This window comes from Lampetra planeri, chromosome 8 (genome assembly GCF_965212315.1).
Source record: "Lampetra planeri chromosome 8, kcLamPlan1.2.h2, whole genome shotgun sequence".
Classification (NCBI taxonomy): Eukaryota; Metazoa; Chordata; class Hyperoartia; order Petromyzontiformes; family Petromyzontidae; genus Lampetra; species Lampetra planeri.
Window position 1 is genome coordinate 2,426,956 of NC_136114.1, and position 22,600 is coordinate 2,449,555.

At 47.7% G+C, this 22,600-nt stretch overlaps 1 protein-coding gene across 1 annotated transcript in view; it reads right to left on the bottom strand.

The window, feature by feature from the left end:
• The window catches only part of LOC144720209 (troponin I, slow skeletal muscle-like), an 81,771-nt gene that overhangs the window by 13,504 nt on the left and 45,667 nt on the right, over positions 1 to 22,600 (bottom strand). Inside the window, exons 3-4 of the mRNA XM_078596723.1 lie at positions 18,137 to 18,268; positions 3,434 to 3,523 (exon numbers count right to left, since the gene is read on the bottom strand). Coding sequence (XP_078452849.1) covers positions 3,434 to 3,523; positions 18,137 to 18,262 — 216 coding nt within the window. The 5' untranslated portion in view covers positions 18,263 to 18,268. The remainder of the gene's footprint in view (positions 1 to 3,433; positions 3,524 to 18,136; positions 18,269 to 22,600) is intronic.

Genomic DNA, 22,600 nt, shown 5'->3' on the forward strand with positions numbered 1-22,600 from the left:
GATTACTGAGTTTGTACCCATCATCACGGTTGAAATTATGTCTGTGTTTGTATATTTGTATGGCTTCGTGTACAAACCTTTGATGGTAGCCCGGAGGTTTGCAGAGAACCTTGGTCTCGGAAAAGACAACTCGGCGGGCTCTCATGAAATTGTCTTTTCCGAGACCAAGGTTCTCTGCAAACCTCCGGGCTACCATCAAAGGTTTGTACACGAAGCCATACAAATATACAAACACAGACATAATTTCAACCGTGATGATGGGTACAAACTCAGTAATCACTGGAAAGATGTTATTAACCACGCAAAAAAGACTTAATTACACTTTTTGGACCATCTTATCTGACAGGCACTATTTTAATTTACTTCACCGAGTGTTAACATCCACAGTGTTTAACAGTAATCTCTTCATTGTTCTTTGATCACCGCTCGCCACGTTTCCATTCATTGTGTTGAGCACTACGTGATGTCTTTGATCACCGCTCGCCCTCCGTCCCGGCGCGTCTCCATTCATTGTGTTGAGCACTGCGTGCAGTCTTTGATCGCCGCTCGCCCTCCGTCCCGACACGTCTCCATTCATTGTGTTGAGCACTGCGTGCAGTCTTTGATCACCGCTCCTCCTCCCTCCCGATACGTTTCCATTCATTGGCTACCACAGCCTGATAAGCTCCCCCCCCTCTCCACCTCCCTTCAACTTGCTTATAAGGGATTACATCTTGAATCATTGCTTCACTTGATGCAGCTAATTCGGCTGTGACGGTCCCACCTGATGACGGAGACTTGTGTTGCCTCCGAAACGTCGTGAATTTTATTTTGTTTTGTTTTATTTTACTTTCATTAATTTTAATGTTTTTACCTACGTGACTTTACCGAAAAAACCTGAGAATATGAAAGCTATTTGTAGTTTAATAAGACGAGGCAGATTTGTGCCCATGTAACTTTAATGCGATCTTGAGAGCAAGGATGAAAAAGTATCTCATCCACATTTCAGTGTTATGTGCAGCGCTGTACATTTGAGCTGCAGTATGGTGATTACACAAAGTGACCATATTTAAGACGGCTTATTCTCTTGTTGTATAGCTATTCAGTGCTAATGTAGGTGCCTGGTCCATCCAGGACCTAATGTTGAGATTCATGTTATCTAAGACAATGTTACGATGCTGCAGTGTTCATTCATTGTATTGATATTGCAAGTATTAACATATGCTGTATTGTGTGTTGTGTTTTTCCACCAGTTTTACCTCATTATATGCATTAAATAGGTTGGAGTCGGATGTTCACCCTGGCTCTGAAAGTTTATTGAACGTGAGGTTGACTACTCAGATAGTGGTGCAACGCAGCGCACAGCGAGGCCGAGGCACTGAGCATTGGAGGTAAACATAATAGTAATACGAAAATGAATATCTGATACGGGAAAAACAATCACACATTCCATATTGTTGTATATTTTAGGGAGCATACATGTTTATCTATCAGAGTACATTATCACACTCACGACACCTGGATTGAATAATGTTTGTCAGGATCAGTGGCTCTGTTTTCTATTCCTTTATCTGAATACCACTGTGGTTTTTATAATAGCATACCACAAAATCTTACATGTGCCATCAGGTGTAAACATTTGGGAAGATTATTCTGAGCCTCAATTATGACAGTGCAGAATATATTGGAGAAAATACATTTTCGTGTCCGTAAAATGTAAGTTAAATCACTAACTTGCCCATCTTTGCGGATGCATTCCCCACATAGCTCTGAGTATGAGGTGTGTTCATGCAATGTGGCGCCATACAGCTGTGGCCGAAGTATAACTCATGATCAGACGTGTGGTGACGCTTGTGAAGGGAGATTTGTGGCATCTCATCCTAGAGTCTGTGTGCCTTGATATGTGGTTTTCTTTCAGCCTGTCACACATATGCTCAAGACTTCCCTTGGGATGGTAATTCGCTCCTACACAATAGCCAGCTAAATGTCGTTGAACATGACTGCTCAATCCTTGTACCTCCTTTGAAATTTCCAAACTCTTTGAAAGGACACGATATTAACTGTGGCAAAACATGTGCCTACTTGAGCTTCTCAATAAATTTTTGATGCGCAATCTGGGTTCCCTTGCTCCATAATAAAAAAGCACTTGGGTAAATATTTGTCAAGGAGGATATTGCCACACATTTATTTTGTGCAGTTTGTGCATTAGAGAAAAAAAACAGTGGTCTACCCACCTCAATTTAGAATTAATCTTTGGAAAGCCTAACTGGGATCAGAGTAGAGTTGAGAAATATTCTTCATTGGGCCAAAACACGGATGGCGACGAGTTGATTGCAAGAGTTGTATATTTGTTTTTATTGTTTCGCATTATAACATATCTTATTTATTAACTTTTAAACAAGAACATGACTATTGCAATGTTGAGAAACACATTTGATTAAAAAGACGATATGCTTAAAATCTGGAGGACAAAAGGTGTACGAAAATTGTTAAACCAATTTGACGTATTTGAAAAGCACAATTTGAGGCTACAGCATTACAGTATTGATATGCGATGTGGGCATTTAATGTCAACGCAGCATCCCATTCCAATATCAGAGCAGTGGCTTTTGGCTGGCAACCGAACAAAGATGGTCACTGGCATTGCGCGCTTTTAGATGCACTTCTGCGGCCGTCTGGAACACCCTTCCTTCCGATATTATGAAGCCCACTTCAGCTATGCACTTTTAAATCTAAATTTAAAACTAATTTCTTTAGAACTGATTTTTGTGTTTAGTTTGCTGTACTTCCCCCGCACCTCGGATTAGCATGGTTGGCTACGTATGGTGCGAAAGAAGCTGAACATATGCACATTATCTTCTAAAATAACGCAGAGGAACATCCACTCCACAGGCGTTGTTATGCCCATATCCAAATAGCCAGATAACACACCAACATTGCATCAATATTGACTGATGAGCCAGTGATGTCATAATTTGCTGTGTATGGTTTGCAGCAGCTATATTGCTATATTTATTCACATTACTCGTGTAATGTGAATTATAACCAGGAGTCATCGTGTGTGCTTTTATTAGAATGGGCTTTGATGTTTGTGCAGCCATTGTATATATATGTATTGTATATGCAGTTGTATTGTATATATTGCAATATTATTGTATATATCTCATTATGAAGAGATGCATTATGTACGTATGTTAAACTTCTTTCGTACCGTACATAGCCAACCGTGCGAATCGTATGTGCGTGGGAAGGACAACAAACTAAACATAAAAATAAGTTTTAAAGAAATGAGTTTTCAATCTAGATTTAAAAGTGCATATAGCTCCAGATGCGTATTTTTCTAATAAAAAAAAATAACCTCCGGGTTTCTTTACCGACTCCAAATACTGTGCACAGATATTAAATATAATTGAAATGATTCACAACACATCAACAATGTCGTTTGTTCTGTCACCTCTTTGTCGTTTTTCTCCACCCTGACTTGCATGTCGTATCTCTCTTCATCCACCTTGTCGATGGTTTTGTGCAATTCCCTGCAGAGATCCTGCGCAGCGCAATTGACGACACAAATTTAAGCGCATTAGGGCACATTTCGCGTCATACGCGTTTCATTGTGAGAGCCAGCATTTCAAAAATTATATTTATTTTTTCTCCGCTATTCTTTTTTGGTCCTTATATGTTTTTGTTCCTTACATTTTTGGCTACCCCGCTGTATATTTTTTTTCCATTGAACAGCACACCAATTTCTGACTGACTTTAACATCTTTTAATATTAAAATACTCCACTGTACCGTTGTGTGGTATGTGCGTATGTATATTGAACTTCTTTCGCACCGTACATAGCCAACCATGCTAATCAGAGGGATGGGGGAAGGACAACGAACTAAACACACACAAAGTGTTGGTTAAGGCTTCCTTGGGCGGATGCTCTAGGTTGATATTTTTCAAGTACAATCCATGGTATCACAATTTGTTATCGTAACAGTCCTGTCCCTTTTTAATTTTGTTTATATTTACCACGAGGGAAATGGCTTGAACAACATAGCCAAATGTCAGTGCAGTGTAAATAAAAAACTATTTGTGTTCAAGAGAATTTGGATTTGTGTTTATGATAGTGTAAAGGTGTTCCAGCACGGGTGAATCTTGAACTTGGACTTTATTGTGTCTTTAGCACGGCGTAACGCATCAGGGAATTACTCCGTTCAGACCCCGAACCCCTTTTATCCACTCCTATTATGTTCTTCCAAATCCTTTGACGAATTGTAAACGACCTCGACTGGTATACAGGAGGCCGTGGGTTTGAATCCCAACTCTTGACGCCTGTATATTTAGAGTGTGCATGTTCTCTCCGTGATAGCGTGAATTTTTCTCCGGGTCCTCCGGATTTTCCCTCCACATTTAGAAACATGCGTTAAGAATATTTGGCTGCTTTGAATTTCCACGTGATAAGCCACTTTCCTAGACCTAACATTTTTTGCCAGATCCCTTCTGAAAAAGAGCTAAATAGCTCAGTGGCCTTTACCAAGTTTAGTCAATTGTTTTTTTCTCTGGACCTTTCTAAGATTCTCAACTAATCCCTTCTCCTAACGGTCCCCCAACTGAACCATCATTTGTAGCCTTTTTCAAATGACTGTACTATGACTGCCAATCTGATTTGAATGGTTCTCCAACTTTCAATCACATTGTGTGCTGCCCCTCTGATAGCTCCTCGCCAATGAGAGTCGAGTGCACTATGTGAACTCAAAAAGCCATTAGGCTTCTTGGTGTCCCGTACAATAGTAATGCAACATGGCGCAACATCGGAATAATAGCTGTCTATTGATATGTGCCATAGTTGATACAACACACGGATAAATTCGAATTGCTACTGAGAGGCCGACCATGTTACTTGAACGAGACTTAGCTGCTCACAAACCACACCACTATGCACACTGCCAAAATGGGTATACGTTATACCATCTGATTGAAACGTAAATGTTTCGTGAAATCAACATTCTGAAAATGCAGTAGGTGACTTTGGGGCTTATAAAATTATTAGGTATGCAACAGATCACATACCTGCCATGGAACGCGTGCAAACGGACAGCCAGGAACTTTGTCAAGGCCTCAGATTGGTGCAGGGAGGCCTCAAAGAGGATTGGCTAAGCACAGAGAATTGCATAAATTATTGGGAGAGAGATTCAAACGTAAAAGGCGGGAAACGAGGGTTGACTGTCAGAGGAAAGGTTGACAACCACTGCAGAAGGAGGACGGGGATTGGCTGAGGGTAATGGGGTGAGCGAACCTTCTAGAAAGGTGGCTCGAGGGATATTAAAGGGGATAGCACAAGGGGAAGGGATGGTTGGAGAGAAGACCAAGTTGGAACCTGAAGAACTGAAGTCCGGGCCTAGGAAGAGTGTTGGTATCCACAATGAAGGCTCTTAGTAAAGCAGGAACGTGTGTTGGCGTCACCACCTACGTTGCACCTAGGGTCCGTTCATAAATGACGTCACGCGATTTTGGACGATTTTTGACCCCCCTCCCCCTCGTCACACGGAGTCATAAATGTCTAATCCCCCCCCCCTAGGTGCGTGACGTCATTTATGGACGGCCCCCTACATGCATATTAATAATTAAGGCACTGCATCGATAGCGGTTTCCAAGCTTAATACTGTATTTACAATTATATAAAATCGTAACGCACACAGTATTGACTCACTCTCGAAGAGATGGGCACCCCAGTGGCGAGATGTTAACTACCTCGCCTGGTATGCAGGGTGTCGTGGGTTTGACCCTGACCCTGACGTCTATATATTTGGAGTTTGCAGTTCTCCCCGTGGTCGCATAGATTTTTCTCCGGGTCCTCCAGTTTTACCCTCCACATTTGGATCCAACATGCGTTTAGAGAATTTGGCAGCTCTCCATTTCTACATGACAAGCCACTTCGTTGAGATATCATTTGTGGCCAGGTCGCTTCAGTGGACCTTGCTTGTTAAAATTAATATTACTTTAATAGCCTAGTTTGAAACAGTTTAAATAGAATGACTAGTAGGCACGTGGAACCACAGACAAATGGGAAGGCAGCGAGGTGATGAGCTGACGTCACCACTTGCTCAAATTCTGTGCTCAACTATATATTAAGATGTTTTCAGCCAGAAACCGGTGCACTCAGAGATAACTCACGTGTGCGAGCGGGCAACACTCTATCCCATACGGACGGAACAGTTTGAGCCCACATTGTTTCTGTACGGCATTCTCCAGACAAGCCAGGGTATGGCTCATTCCTCGACGGCCACGGGAATGAAGTTTTCACAACATGTGTAATCAACCAACCCTCGCCTCCACCGTGCCAGGTTTCAGTAGTGCGCCAACACTGCCCGGCTTGTTCTAAGGCATCGTCAATAGCAACAGTAGTGATTTTGTGTGTGCTTGAGTAGCCGGTGTGAGCTCGCTTGTGATGAACCACACGTATAATTGTGCACTGCTAGTTGCTACGGGAAGCCAGGTTGGATTTTTTTTATGATTATTTAAGTGAATACAATGGTGATGAAGGATTAGGAGGCACGGCTCGAATTTAGATTTGGGTGAACATGGTGCCTGAGCAATTGAGCTGCGGTGTTGTGATGTGGAGGGTGTTTCTGATCGATTTTGCAGATACGCAAATTGCTCCTTCTGAAGAGGACTTTTGAAATCAAATTTTTCCGTTTCACAACCCCCCTCTCCCCCACCCTGGTGCTCAGCTATTGTGGAGTCGGCCCACTTCTCCGGAGGACAGAACACAACGCAGAGTCACTCCGAACTTAATTATTTATTGTTATTGTTGTCTATTTAGCCGACCTGTCCCCCCCCCGTCTCGCAAGCATTCACAATGGGAGGAGAGGGGACGGCGTGGACCAGCTACACTTGTTACCACTCTCAATGCTGTCGCTTCAATTTTTTATTTGAATCTCAGCACAACAACTGTGTACATTTATTCTGAAGAAGACCTTTCTGCCAATGCGCCCCAAAGTTTTTGAGAAATTATTTGAGAATGAGATGCACACTTTATTGTCACTTTTCCAAGAAAATGTGTTTTGTTCCTTACTCTGAAATTGTGTGACGTCAACCACTGTATATATATATTTCTGTAATAGAGCAATAATAGCGAACTACAAGCATGCATTGACACGCAACCTGTGGATTAATCCTCATCTGACAACGAATCTAGTGGTGTAGTTTCCTCTACAGTAACATATTTATCGAGACAAGAGCATGAGAGGAAGAGATAGTAAGAGGAGTCGTAAACATAAAACGTGCAACTTCCATTACGCGTTGGCTTGAAGCTTACTTACCTGAACAAGATACAAACCCAGTGGAGTGGGTGGGGGGGTTAGCGGTAAGAAATCAATTGCTCTCTCACGTAAAAGAGCTTAAATTGCCAATAACGAGGCTGGTGGAGTGTCTCGGCCACTATAATCCGAACACTAAAAACGTATCAGTATTTGCCAATTAACACCATTGGCTAGATTAATGCAGCCATTTTGTCTGTAAATATGCCTCTTTTTTGGTGGAAGGATGCCAATTTTGTTTTGTGCAAATGCGTGTACGTTATCTCAATTTGCGATTCATGCGTGGCCATTTATGCACGCAGACACCGCCGCTGCTTCTCGTGCCAAAATGTAGCGGTGGGACGGCCCAATTCAACAACGGCATGGCCATAATGACATCTTGACCTTAAGCGCTAAACACTGTGTAATTCAACTGCACTTTTGAATGAAAATTGATTTAACAAAAACTGCACTGGCAGTATAATAACCGCAAGCGTGTTTTTATTTTCTCTCACGAAGGTGGTGTATTAAACAAGCATTATGATGATACTATATGTGATATTATTAATTCGCTGTATAATCAGAATGAATTAATCAATCCAATATCTTTAATACGCCATATTCAGAAAACATTTGAGACGTGAGCGCAGATGGCACTGAGCATATTAAATGAAATTTCACGAAAGAATAAAAAAAAATCCGTCCTGTCTTAAAAGCGCCGATAATCACGGCTGTCGGGAACTTCATTTGGCAAGAAACCGCATGAGATGGATGTAAATGTCTGCGTGTGAGACAGCAGCAGAGGAACTTGGGACCAATACATACATTGGACACGAATGAGAGTTCAAGCGAAAGGAACCACAGACAAGACCACGCAACACGAACGCTTCTTTGGCTGACGACTGAAGAATGACAAGGCTGACCGAAGCAAGAACCCCGATGCAACGAAGCTCTGTCTATAGCCCGTGGATACTGCGGCCGCTGCCGCCGCGAGAGCTTGCTCGTTCCCCTGCTGTTTTTTGCACGATGTTCAACGGAAGACTCCCTCCCGTCGGCTTCGTATATTACCTGTGACGGGGTAGGGGGGGGGGCTATTCGGAGAGGAGTAATTGAAGGTCGGATAAACTACGGTGTTCACGCCAAAATAAATCAGTATTACCGGGTAACGCACACGAAAGGTGGCGCCCATCACCACGTCTGTGCAAATTGTCACCGTGATTCAACGCTTGCATGAGCCAGAGCGGGAGCTGTACAATTACACCTCACGTTTGTGGTATCGTAGGGCAAGATGGTTTACATCCTCACGTTAGCGGTCCTCGCAATTTCTGGTCTCTGGCTTAATAATCATCGATTCTCCCGTTTACTGGCACGAGTGATTTGGTAGATAATGATCTCTATTCTAAAGCCAGAATTCTTGACTCCTATGTGGACATAATTGTTTTTTAAAGGCAAAAATCCACCATTAGCCTGTTAATATCTCAGTTATAGATTTTGTATCATGATGGCTAATATTTCCAACTATACAAGAGTGTATTTGTAGAAATGTCCAGCTGTGCAGCAGAACAATTGATTCTTGACAATTGGACACATTGTGAAATGCTTTTACAAGGTCAGATTTTTCATTGATTTTTTGTTTTTTTGGTGGGGAGTTGAATCATACCGTGAAAACTGAGTATACTAAGCCTTGCTGATTGTGAGGCAACACAATGTCTAAAATCATCAGGGACTGAGCAACTGATGTTTTCGTGTGCAGCACGAACAGCACACAGCACCGTGGCTTCCTGCTCCAAGGGTCAGAGGAATCGCCGACAGAGATGCCTCACACTCTTTCTTGCCAATTGGCATGTTGGGCTTTTGGACCTGTGTTTGTTTTTAATGAACGAAGAACGTCCATTAACGACTGAGCTGATTTGTAGTTAAGAATTTTGGAGATGAAGATCGCCCCATGTAGATTTTTACGTAACTCCACACCTCATACTCTTAAGCCCCGCAGTAATTTAATTAGCCATTTAAACTAAAGTTAAATTAAAAAAACACATGTTGCTCTGGCCACTGCAAGAATATAAAAACACAATGCTAATTAGCCTAGCTATACTATGTAAGGTGTGGATTAAGCGTGTGCTATTTATAACCATCACCACAGCATAATTTCTAAATTATCACTTCCCTTGCCGTGGGTTTTGAATGCTATTTAAAGCAAGAGCGACAATAGTGTTGTACACCACTTCACCGTTCAGTTTGTTATTGCAACGATGCTCTGACTTGTTATTTGAATAACCCACGCAGCATGGTAACGCATTCCCAATTATCACTGTTGTAATTAGGGGGGAGACTAATGGGATGCCTTATTTAAAGCGGCGATGATTATGGCTGTGACGCGGCAGCAGAGGTGACCAGCACCACCCCCTCGTGCGCCAAGGCCACAAGGACAGCGAGTGGAAAGCACACCTTGGCTGCAATACAATGTGATAGTGCACATTTACACTCACGCTCACGCAAGACAAATATCCCTCGTGTAGCCTTAAAAGACTGTTGGGGCAAGTGCTGTTAGCAAGCACATACGAAGCCCGGCACAGCACACGAGGAGGTGGCTGGCCACCACCACGCCCGGCCGCCTTTGTCTCCCCCAGTGAGGATGTTTATGTAATGTAGTAACTCGGCGGGAGACGACTTCACGGGTAACACACTCTTTATTTTATCAAACTTGGTTACAGGTGACTAACACCTACTTTGTATCTCGGGTGACAAACACCCACTTAGCTACTTGGCGACTAACGCCCACTGAGCTACTCGGATGACCAACATCCACTTAGTACTCGGGTGACAAACACCCACTTAGCTACTTGGCGACTAACGCCCACTGAGCTACTCGGATGACCAACATCCACTTAGCTACTCGGCGACTAACGCCACTGGGCTACTCGGATGACCAACATCCACTTAGTACTCGGGTGACAAACACCCACTTAGCTACTTGGCGACTAACGCCCACTGAGCTACTCGGATGACCAACATCCACTTAGCTACTCGGCGACTAACGCCACTGAGCTACTCGGATGACCAACATCCACTTAGCTACTCGGCGACTAACGCCACTGAGCTACTCGGATGACCAACATCCACTTAGCTACTCGGCGACTAAGTCTTCAGCTCCGTCTTCGGGTCTTCAACTGGGTAACTCTCCCCGAGTGCTCTCGCGCGTCCCCCTTTATACCCCACCTGCGGACGTCGCTGCGAGCACCCACTTATTCGACCAATCGCCGGGCGCTGGCTACGATCCTCTTTTCCCACATCTCATCGTGCCTCACCACTCACTCCGCGCCGCCCCGTCATCTGTCACTCCCGGCGCGCGCGTCCACACCACGCCCACAACGCGTGCCCAACCCCGCACCCCGCGCCGCCCCGTGATCCATCACTGTCACAGTCGGCGCACGTCAATACCACCACTACATCACCCCCTACCACATAGCTCGCAGCCGCCCCGGCTGCTATAAAAATATACAAACCCCCCCTGTGTGCCCCGTAACACAACACAACAACAAGAACAACAACTAAGCTAACAACACAACACGACGCGAACACTACCATCCGCAACCCTCAACCAATGCCAGCGCGACAATAGAACAATATATACAAACCGGCGAGTGACAATAGCAATGTGTATGCAAAAAAAATAAATGGAAATTTTTTTTTTTTTTCTTTCGACTCGTGCAGTGTCCCCTTTTCTTCCGAGCGTCCCTACAACGGGACATTACCCCGGCAGAGGGGAACACCGGGCGAGCTCGGTGTAGAGCAAAAAAAAAAAACCGTCTTCATGAAAATTGTTGAGACCTAGCCCGAGTCCGCCTTGCCGGTCCGTCGTACGGCACCAGACGCGGTTGAACGTCCGGTGGTGCCGGCGGTTCAGGGAGACATCGGCCAGGCATCGAGGACTCGTGCGTGCCCCGGGGTTCAGGCTCTCGACGGTCAGCAGCCGTCAAGCCCGAGGCACCTGGGGGTGGGTCAGGTGGAGACACGTGAGGATCAGCCTGCGACACCTCCCTCCCCGAGTCGACGGTCACATCACACGCCCGGTCGTCACGGCACAGAACGGGGTCACACGGTGCCGCATAGGGCTTCAGTCGGGAGGGGTGCACATACCAACGGCGTTTCCCCCATTTAATCTGTATACTCTGGGGTCGTGCAACCCGCACAATTTCCACCGGTCCCCTCCAAGGTCTCAACAACTTGGGGGACGTAGCCAACGGTGCATGTGGACAATGCAGCCAGGCCTTATCGCCTGGTTTCCAATCATGCGTATGCACCCTCCGCTCATGCAATTTCTCGTTTGCAATTTGCCGCGACCGCGAATTCAACCTTGCCGCCTCCCGCGCTTCAGTCAATTTGGCGATATTAAATTTGATGTGGTCTGCCAATTTAGATTTTGCACGTGGCTGGGAAATCCCCAGTTGGACGTCCATGGCCGGATCGGCCTCCCGCCCATACATAAGAAAAAATGGGGAAAACCCCGTCGCCGCATGAGGGGCCATTCGATAGGCCGCGAGTACCCCCGGCACCTGTAAGTCCCAATCAACCTGATCGTCGCAGACCTGTTGGCACAACATAGACGTAATCGTCCTGTTCAGACGCTCAACCATCCCGTCAGTCTGCGGGTGGTAGGGGGAAGTACGCACTTTCTTTGTACCCAACAGGTCGCACACCTCGCGCAACAAAACGCTCGAAAAATTCTTCCCTTGATCCGTCAGCAAGCGTTCGGGGGCGCCCTTGTCCAACACATAACCCTGGACAAAGGCGTCCGCCACCGCCGCAGCCGACTGGTTGGCGAGCGGCCATGCCATAGGCCATCGGGTGAAGTATTCCACGCCAACCAGCAGGAACCTATTTCCCCTTGGTGTAACCGGAAAGGGCCCCAAGATGTCCAACGCTACCAATTCGTTTATACGCGAAACCTGAATGGATTGCAGCGGTGGATTAGCTGCCAATGGTGGCGGTTTCCTTTTGGCGCACCCTACGCATCCCTTAAGAATATTCGCCACGTCGTTACCCATCCCCGGCCAATAATAGTCTCGCTGGATTAGGGCGAGCGTTTTGTGAAAACCCAGATGCATGAGCCGTTCATGAGCTGCCAGAACAACCCTACCCCGCATAGCAACAGGCACAACGAGCACGTGACGCCGGGACATGTTGTCCCACCTCATCAAAAGGCCCTGTCTGCACACCCAGGAACCGACCCGCGCCTCCCCTTCTTCGGGAGCGCCAACTTTCCGACGCAGCGTAAGTAGGGAGCTGTCGGACATCTGGAGGCGGCCCCACTCAATGAGGGGCAACGACAACAGCGAATCCCTCCCCGTGGGGGCGTCCTCTCCCGGGGTGTCAGTGGCGGCGAGCGCAATTCCCGGGGTGCCGGCGACCGGGGGTTTGCACCGCGCTGATTCCAACAAACATGTGCAGTCCGTGCACGGCGGCAACCGCGACAAGGCGTCCGCGTTTGAGTGCCGCAACCCCTTTCGGTAAATCGTCGTGAATTGGTAGTCTTGAAGGACCTCCAACCATCGGGACAATTGGCCCGATGGCTGTGCCACGCGCATAGCGTATTGTAGAGCCGCATGGTCCGTCCGGACCGTAAAATGACGGCCGTAAAGATACGGCCTGAATTGCTGTGTAAAAAACACAATGGCTAACAATTCACGACGAGTTACGCAATAGCGTTGTTCTGCGGGGGAAAGAACCCTACTACCGTAGGCGACCACCCGTTCAACCCCCCCGACCACCTGTGAGAGCACCCCCCCGATACCCGTATTGCTGGCGTCCGTGTCAAGCAAAAACGGTTGTGTGAAATCGGGGTAACACAAGGGGGGAGCCTGCACCAAAGCGTCACGGAGGGAGCAGAACGCAGCCTCCTCTTCCGCCCCCCAGTGAAACCTCACACCCTTAGCCGTCAAAGCGTGCAGGGGCTTGGCTATGGTGGCAAATTGCTTGACAAAACGACGGTAATAGGAGGCAAAACCAATGAAACTACGAACCTCCGTGACCGAGGTTGGCGTTGGCCATGAGCTGACGCAATGCGTCTTAGCAGGGTCCGTCGAGATCCCTGAACGACTCACGATATGGCCCAAATACCTGACCGATTCCCGAAGCAGAAAACATTTAGCCGGTTTAAATTTAAGCTTAGCGGAACGCATCCTGAGGAACACCGCTCTCAGTCGCTGGAGGTGCTCCTCGAAAGTCCGACTAAAGACGATAATATCGTCAAGATAAATCAAACAGGTATCCCATTGGAGGCCCGACAAAACCAATTCCATGAGTCTCTGGAACGTGGCGGGAGCGGAATGTAAGCCCATGGGCAAACGGTTGAATTCAAATAGGCCCCCAGGTGTCCGGAAAGCAGTTTTAGGTTTAGACTCGTTATCGAGTGGCAATTGCCAAAATCCAGAAAGCAGATCGAGTGTGGAAAAAAACTGCGCTCCCGCCAAGGCATCCAGCGACTCATCCATCCTGGGGAGCGGATACGCATCCGCCATCGAGATTTTGTTTAAGCGGCGGAAATCGACACAAAACCGCAAGGACCCGTCCTGTTTCTTTACTAGGACAATAGGAGCACCCCACGGACTAGAAGAGGGCGAAATGATATCTGCCGCCAACATATCATTAACCGCCGATTGCACATGTTCCTTCTCGGCCGGGCTGAGCCAGAAGGGATTCTGACGAATAGGGGCCGCGTCCCCTGTAGCTATGTGGTGGCGCAACAGGTCAGTGCAGCCGATATCGTACTTATGTTTGCTGAACACGTCAGCAAACTCGATGAGCAAACCCCTCAATGCTCCCAATTGCACCCCGGACAAGTTAGCAGAACCCGCACACAGCGAGTCCAACCACTCAGTCCCCTCATCACTTTGAGGATGCGACTTGACAGTGAAATCTGCTTGAGCCACGAGCCGTTCCTCAACGGGTAGCGGCGCGGCGTGAGCCAGCACCGTTCCCTGCGCAATTACGGCCGGCCGCGACCCCGTATTCAGGACCATTACGAACGGCTCACTGTCCCCTCTCACCATGGTTTGAGCAACCGCTAAGTCGAGGCCCTTACTGGCTCTGTTTGACGGCCCCAACAGCACCCCCTGTGCCTCCGCACCCACCTCGAGTGGCTTCCTGAACCGAAGGGGTACTAACATTTGCGATCCCGGGGGCACCCGTACAGTGTGAGTCGCCAGCGCCTGCACCGTCGCACAAACCGTGCGCACTTTGGTAGGGCTCGACAAGAAGGCAACCCGCCGACCTGACGGAAGCTCTATGCAGGCCTGATCTATAAGAATTTTGATGGGCATTTTTGACAAAAAGTCCGTACCTAGCAAACAGGGAACGGCCAGCGATGATGATACAAAAATAGGGCCCGCTAATTTAATGTCACCAATGCAAATAGTCGCCCGAATCTGGCCGATGATCCCCAGGGATCCCCCATTCGCCGCATAAAATGGCACGTCTACCGGCAGAAGGGGTCTACTTTGGACGGGAAGAATGTTATAAATAAGGTCCGAGATGATGGTGGCCGACGCACCCGTGTCAACAAGCACCCGGACCTCAACCCCGTCAATGAACCCCGTTACCACGGACGACCCGGCCGACGCAGCCACGATCCTGTGGGCCAATTCGGACCACTCGACTGCTTGCGGGCTGCGTACGGACCCCCCTCGCCGAATTGAACCCCCGGCACCCAGCCGCGAACCCCCTACCGCAAAGCGGCGACCCGAATGTGCCGTGTTTGTGGACCGAACGTGTGAGGTGCCGCGACTTGCCGGGTTTTGTTGGGATGACTTGTGGCCCTGGTCGTCGTCCCGACGTGGTCCTGCGGCGCGCTGACGCGGGGCCCGGCACCCGGCTGCGACGTGACCCCGAAGGCCGCAGTTGTAGCAGACGACGGACGTCGTAGGTTTCGGTTGCTCCAGCTTGCGGGGCGAACGTGTGGGCGAACGACCTCCCGTTCTCCACTCCCCCGGACGCGATGCAGCGAAGGCCTGCTCCTGCACCGCAGCTGGCTGAGGTTCGGCGATCGTGGCGGCCAGTGCCGCGTTCCCCGGCCATTTGCAGACGACCCCCGGCTTGCGTTTGAGGACCTCGTACGCGTGAATGCTCGTGGCGATCGCCAGGGAGCAGATCTCCATCTCGTCTGCCACGTTGATGGGGACCCCCAACTCGTGGGCCAACACCAGCAGCTGCTCCGTCACCATGGCGTCCTTCCCCTCCTTATCCATGCGGGGAAAAGCCGCGTCCGCCAAGGCGAGTAGTGCCGTGCGGTAGGCTAGCGTCGTTTCCCCAGCCACCTTCCGCCGATCGTAGAACTGGTGGCGACACGTGGAGGGCGGCCCGAACACCTTCGCCATCAGGTGTAGTGCGGCCTGGAGCGTAGAGCGGGACGACCTTGCAGCAGATGTGAAGGCTGCAAGCGCGTTGTCGTCAAGCATCGCTGGCAACGCACGCAGGGCAGTGGTGTCGGACCACCGCGACATCTCCTGATGAGCGAGGAACCTTCGTTGGAAGGCTCCCCAGTCGCCCCCATCCGCCTTGAACGCCGACAGCGCGGGCAATCTTTGCTGGAGGACCCGATCGTCGTCGACGTCGGAGAGATTTTCCCGCGCTCCGCTGGAGTTGTGTAAAATGTCGGCTCGGTTGTCAGGCGCAAAATGGAGGGCTCCGGCGCGCGCTGATGACGTGGGCTGCGCTGCGCGGAGGTGTCCGGCCACGTGGCGTCCGTCTTTCCCGCCAATCGGTGGCGGCCCCCCAAAAACGGCGGCAACTTCCAGACTTTTGGCGCGAAGCGCCTTTTGGCGGGAATCCTCCAACGTCGCTTCCTCCACGACCCCCGCAGCCGTTTTTCCGCTCGCCGGAACGGAGATGTCGGCCAAGACAGCGGCGGCGGCGAGTAGCAACTCCGCCAACCGGGAGTGCGCGTCCTGGAGGCTGGTGTCGGGGGCCAGCGGAGCGTCGGCCATCACCGCGAAGTGCTGCATCGGCGGCAACTCCTCGTCCTCTACTCCCGAGGTCGGTGTCCCCGGTACGCCGTCGTCATCCCGACCTCGCTCGTGGGTACGGGTAGTCTTCCTTGTGTCCATACTTCTTGAAGACAGGTTTACTTCTGACGCCAGTTGTAATGTAGTAACTCGGCGGGAGACGACTTCACGGGTAACACACTCTTTATTTTATCAAACTTGGTTACAGGTGACTAACACCTACTTTGTATCTCGGGTGACAAACACCCACTTAGCTACTTGGCGACTAACGCCCACTGAGCTACTCGGATGACCAACATCCACTTAGTACTCGGGTGACAAACACCCACTTAGCTACTTGGCGACTAACGCCCACTGAGCTACTCGGATGACCAACATCCACTTAGCTACTCGGCGACTAACGCCACTGGGCTACTCGGATGACCAACATCCACTTAGTACTCGGGTGACAAACACCCACTTAGCTACTTGGCGACTAACGCCCACTGAGCTACTCGGATGACCAACATCCACTTAGCTACTCGGCGACTAACGCCACTGAGCTACTCGGATGACCAACATCCACTTAGCTACTCGGCGACTAACGCCACTGAGCTACTCGGATGACCAACATCCACTTAGCTACTCGGCGACTAAGTCTTCAGCTCCGTCTTCGGGTCTTCAACTGGGTAACTCTCCCCGAGTGCTCTCGCGCGTCCCCCTTTATACCCCACCTGCGGACGTCGCTGCGAGCACCCACTTATTCGACCAATCGCCGGGCGCTGGCTACGATCCTCTTTTCCCACATCTCATCGTGCCTCACCACTCACTCCGCGCCGCCCCGTCATCTGTCACTCCCGGCGCGCGCGTCCACACCACGCCCACAACGCGTGCCCAACCCCGCACCCCGCGCCGCCCCGTGATCCATCACTGTCACAGTCGGCGCACGTCAATACCACCACTACATCTACACATCACAGCAGGTACTCATTTTGAGTCTGAGTGGTTGACATACATTCACATACTCAGTCGTTTGCAACGACAAGGCAGGAGCAATGAATGCATTCGATTATTATCAGTTGTGGCTCATTGATGCACATTACAGTACTCTGTGTGTGTGTGGACATCACCGCCTGTGTACTTGTCAACGACGGCATGACACACTTAATGCATTTCAGTGCCGCCTGCACGATCGTGTGAACAGCCGCGCTGCCTAAAGGTGTTCACGCTTCGCCAACTATTGGTGTGGGGCGGTTTGCTCTGCGTATAACTGGGTGAGAGCGCATTGCGACGTCTCGCCAAGACCTGGAGCCTAACTCAGCCACGGTTTGCTTTTTTGCTGCTGTTAATAAAAAAAAAATTGCTATCGACGTTTCGGGATTGCGTCTCGTTTCATTTATTGCGGCAGACAAGAACGGATGGCGAGGGGTCATCACACAGTGGAGGTCGGGTGTAATTCCGCAATCCGCTTGTATTTACTGCGTTGAGCGAAGGTCGCGGCAAAACATTGCACTCGGGATTTTGCTGAGCGTGACGTTTTCACACGGCCACACATGCCGTGGAAGAAGTGGGCGCATTTTTGTTTTTTCCCCAAACTATTCCCGTACGCGATGACTGGTCAAGACGTAGGCTGTTTGTAAAACGACAAGACGGACGCAAAGGTCGTTGCCGTCATTTTCAGTGATGGACAAAATAAGCTCGACACTAAAGTTATCTTGTTGTCAACAATTGATCATGGACCAGGCATTTTTTTGGGCAGAAAATAGAATGAAGATTTTCATTATTTAATTAACCCACCAGCGACAGGTCGTACTCTTCTTATACCTTTGCAACAACAACAACAACGACTCGTTTGTGTACGATGAATTCCAAATGAACACTCCGCAGTACCTGCAACTCCTGGCCGGAGAGATGGGAGAGCTCCAGCGGAATCACATTGTCAGCCATGTAGGCGGATTTCAGTTCCTCCCGATCATTTTTCTCTTGTTCCAGTCTCTCTTTGGCCACAAGCAGCATCAAGCCCTACACACACACAGCCAGGTGATCATTGCCAATGAGGCATAATGATCGTATTAAGTGCCAATTTAACACGGGAAAGTGGAATAAACAGTAATGAGATGCAAATGTCTTACCTCACGCTCCCTCAAGAGAAATGCATGAAGTTTATTCTCATTATTTACACTTTCGCTTTATAAGGGCTGTTAATAATGGTAATGGCTTTCGCGAGAATCAACATCCATATCTCGGTTTCCCCATCAATTGCTGCAGAAGCCCATCTGCTTGAATGAGCTGATGCATCTTAATAGCTGACGGCTAACCCTTTACTTTACCCAGTCACGCGTATTACCACCTTATTTTCCAGTTTTTCAGGCAATAATAGCAAAAATCTTTCACTGCTCAAACAAACGTTGTGCTATGCTTACAATCCTGAGTCAGTGATTGGAAATAATAATGTACGTTTTTTTATGGCGCATATCATCCGTAGGCCACAATGCTTCCACATTAGGATATATCCACTTGCACGTGGAAGGTGCCACCAGTCACTCCAAGAGGATGGCTGCTGACCTTTCACAAATGTGTATTGACCCCAGGAGTACGGTGGACGAAGTCGATAGCTTACTGAGATTTGTACCGCCCACTTTAGCATTTGTTTCTTGCTGTGGTTGTCCCACCTGATGACGGACGCTTGTGCTGCGCCCGAAACGTCGTGATTTATTATTTTATTTCCATTATGATTTCTATCATTTTATTATTAATTTGTATTATTTATTTTTACCTACGTGACTTTACCGAAAAAACCTAAGAGTATGAGATTTGAACCCGCAACTATTCTCACTTTGAGTTGGACACTACAATTAATGCTATCTCTCCATTTCACGGATTGAGGAAATTATGTTACCACTAAACCGCCGCTCAGGAAAAGTGATTTCCACCTTTCTCGTTGCCTACAGCTAACGCGAGTCGCGTGCACACCAATATATCGGTCTGGATAAACCTTACAATTAAACATGTACTGTGTTACACAGGACAGCTGCCATGTGTGGTTTAAGTAGCAAATGAACCAAAACCTCGGAAAGCACTCCCACTGGAATTGCCTACATGTGAAACCTTGTTTACCTTTAAAGTGAAACCGCAAATTAATTTGTTGAACGAGACATTTGGTGATTAAACTGTGGTCATTTCACTGTTGCGATGATGATGGCGGCAGCAGCAGCAGCAGTTGCTCGCTGTGTTAGATATATAGAGTCGTGCTATCGGGTGTTTTAGGATAATGCTACGTATTTTAAAGACAATTATGCAATGATCTTGAATGTTATATATTTGCGACCTTTCTCCCAACGCGTAGGTTTATTTAAGGTAGCTGACAACGACTGCTGCGGTTGAGTTCTTATAGCCTGCGGTGGGTAACGTTTGAGGCGCGATCTCTGTTGACGTTTTCCTATAAAATGGTTCGTTAGAAAAAAAAGAGAACGAACAACATTGGTGAGGCCCTCCCAGAAGGCAGGCAATGACATGAGCTGAGCATAAAATGAGCAAATATGGAAAATACACGATCCGGAAGAATAAATTACAACTCACAAGATGTGTGGATGTCACTGCGCCAAACAGCTGTGACATCGTTACCGTGTACAGGGAACACCATAGGCCCAGAGGTCAAACAGTATTACAATACGGCATCGATAGACAATGCATACACTGCGTTATTTATCAAGAAAACGCATATATATACGTACATCGCACTATCCTGCTTTACTATATTATCACTCCGCAGGTTTGCCGAGACATTTTTTTTACGATACAATACAAAATAATCTTACTTCGCGAGCTAAAAATGTTCGCGATGTCATTAACCTTAACTGTGTCATTTTACTTAACGTTTTTATTATCTTGTTGTGTGTATGTGTGTATGTGTGTTCTGATATACTTCAAATGTGAATAAGCATTGCTTGACAGTTCTTCAACTGCAATCCACTCAACGTAAGACTGCCACGAGTCCTTCTCATCATTGTAACCGTCAACCTTTGATGCTCATAATACCCTTTGGCGAGGCGGTGGTGGCTACGCATGTCTGTCATCCAGCACCCTTGAGGCAGCGGGGGTTGGTGGACTGCAGAAAGTGTCATGAAACTCACTCCCCGTGGGCATTGAGGCGTCATATCCTGGCTCACCAGGAGAAGGGAGTACAGCAATGTGGACTCCACCTGTTCCATCTGTATGGCATATTGTCCCCTCGCACGCGTGGGTTTTTTTCCGAGTGCTCCATTCTCCTCCCGCGAAGTAAACATGCAATAGTTGGCCGATAACACCTTCATATATCGAGGACTGCAGAGCTCGGGGGAGAATTTGCCGCCGGCCCACTGTGTGGGTGCCTTCCCGCTCCCACTTTGCTTCGTTGTCTCTTCGAGAGTGAGTGAATACTGCGCAACGCATTGCACGTTGAAATCATTATGAATAATGATAACGTAAATGCTGTCAAAAACTGATGGTGGTATCGAATCATTACGCCGTCAATCACTCTGTTAAACGTTTTACAAAGCACTAATTTAATCGGTAATAGCCATTGTGTTTATAACATTTAGTTATTATTGTGAATGTAAATTTTTTTTCGAAATAATTTTGTGAGGAAGTTAAATATTTGGGAAGAAGATTGAATGAGTCACGATGATCTACGAAATGACAGTATTTTGCGAAACGGTTGGTACGGACGGCACGATCATCGTGGAACTTCTACGATACGTCGTCCTGTCGGCTGTTTTGGCAACCCTAGCACTCAGGAGTCGGGCCATCTCAGCCAATGCCACATCACAAATGCTGCACAGTTGACACCAAAACCATCTGAGATCTGCTTTTTGCAGTTCTCTCACCATCTCGCTGGAGACAGAGTCAAAGTAGTGTCTTGCTCAAGTGAGCAATGGTGCCAGTTCTCATCCCTCATTTACCACCCTGAGCCAGTGGTGGACATTCCACATTCCTATGGCGGGGGCGAGCCTAGCAATGCGATGACTGCTGTGAACCTCCCCGCAAAGTGGTACCAATTGTATTTACCCCAAAGGGGTGATAGACTGAAAGCTTTAGGCCTTCCCAGTGGTCAAATACGTCAAGGCGTCACTCCAATGCTTTTGTCTGTGAACTGCCCACCACCAACCTGCCTCATCAAACATATCCTCCTATTGCTGAATAAGTATAACCTTGTTATCCGACCACATTCTATTACAACAGGTTGCATACGCCATCCAGCCATGATATTCTCTCACATCCTCCAACAGAGTGATAGTAGGATACGTATTTTTCTGCTTACTCTTAGTAAGTAATGAAGCATAGTCTCTTGATACTATATTGTAATATTGTTTGACCTCTGGCTCATGGCGTTCCCTACACACGCTAACGATGTCACAGCTGTTTAACGCAGTGGCGTCTTTTGAGTTGTGAATTATCCTTCCTTACGGTGAATATTCCCATATGTCCATATGCTGTAGGTGTCATTGCCTGCCATCTGGCAGGGTCTCTGCGATGTTGTCCGTTCATTCCTTTCGTAATTTATTTATGAGACACCTATTTATAGAGAATCCATCAATAAGGTTCACACCTCACACAATACACAGAGCAAGAAACAAGAACCATACATAACACTCATTGACACTTACCATAAATAAACCAATGTGTTTGAAATAAAACCACTAAAATATTGCATTGCAGAAAACGATGATCTAATTATATTGTCGTTAGCCACACAAAATCCGAAAACACTTTGATAATTGTGCAAGGCAATCCAGGTAAAACATTTGGTTAATTGTTGCTGTCCCATTCATCATCACTGCATCTCAAATGACCAACGTTTAATTAGCAAATGTCTTGTTAAAAATTGTAATTTCGCATTGATGGGTAGAAAACTGTCCTTTCTAGCGGGAGTGTGATCCGAGTCTTTGGTCCATTGCTATAGTGTAACATCCTTCATCGGTAACCACGTGGCAGCTGCCATATAGACTTACACATTCAATTGTTACGTTTATATGGATATGGTTATCTTGACATTCATGGGTCCATCATTAGCTATGGACATAAGCAGTTGTGAAGAAGAAAATCCAGCCAGGTGGCTCAGTGTTTGTGGTTGGGATTTGAGGAGAGACTCATTCCAGCCATAGGAATGTGGAATTCCGACCAGAGCCTGATTAAGGTTATGAGGGGCCTAAAGCTAATAGGAGGGAAAGGCATAATAAGTATGTCTTACATTCCAGCTTATATACGCTCCAAGCTTGGCAGTGTTTCATTCTTCACCTGAAGACGGCTGCTTGCGTTGTAGCCGAAACGTCGTGAGAATTATTTTATTATGTTTTCTTTTTATTATTGTATTAC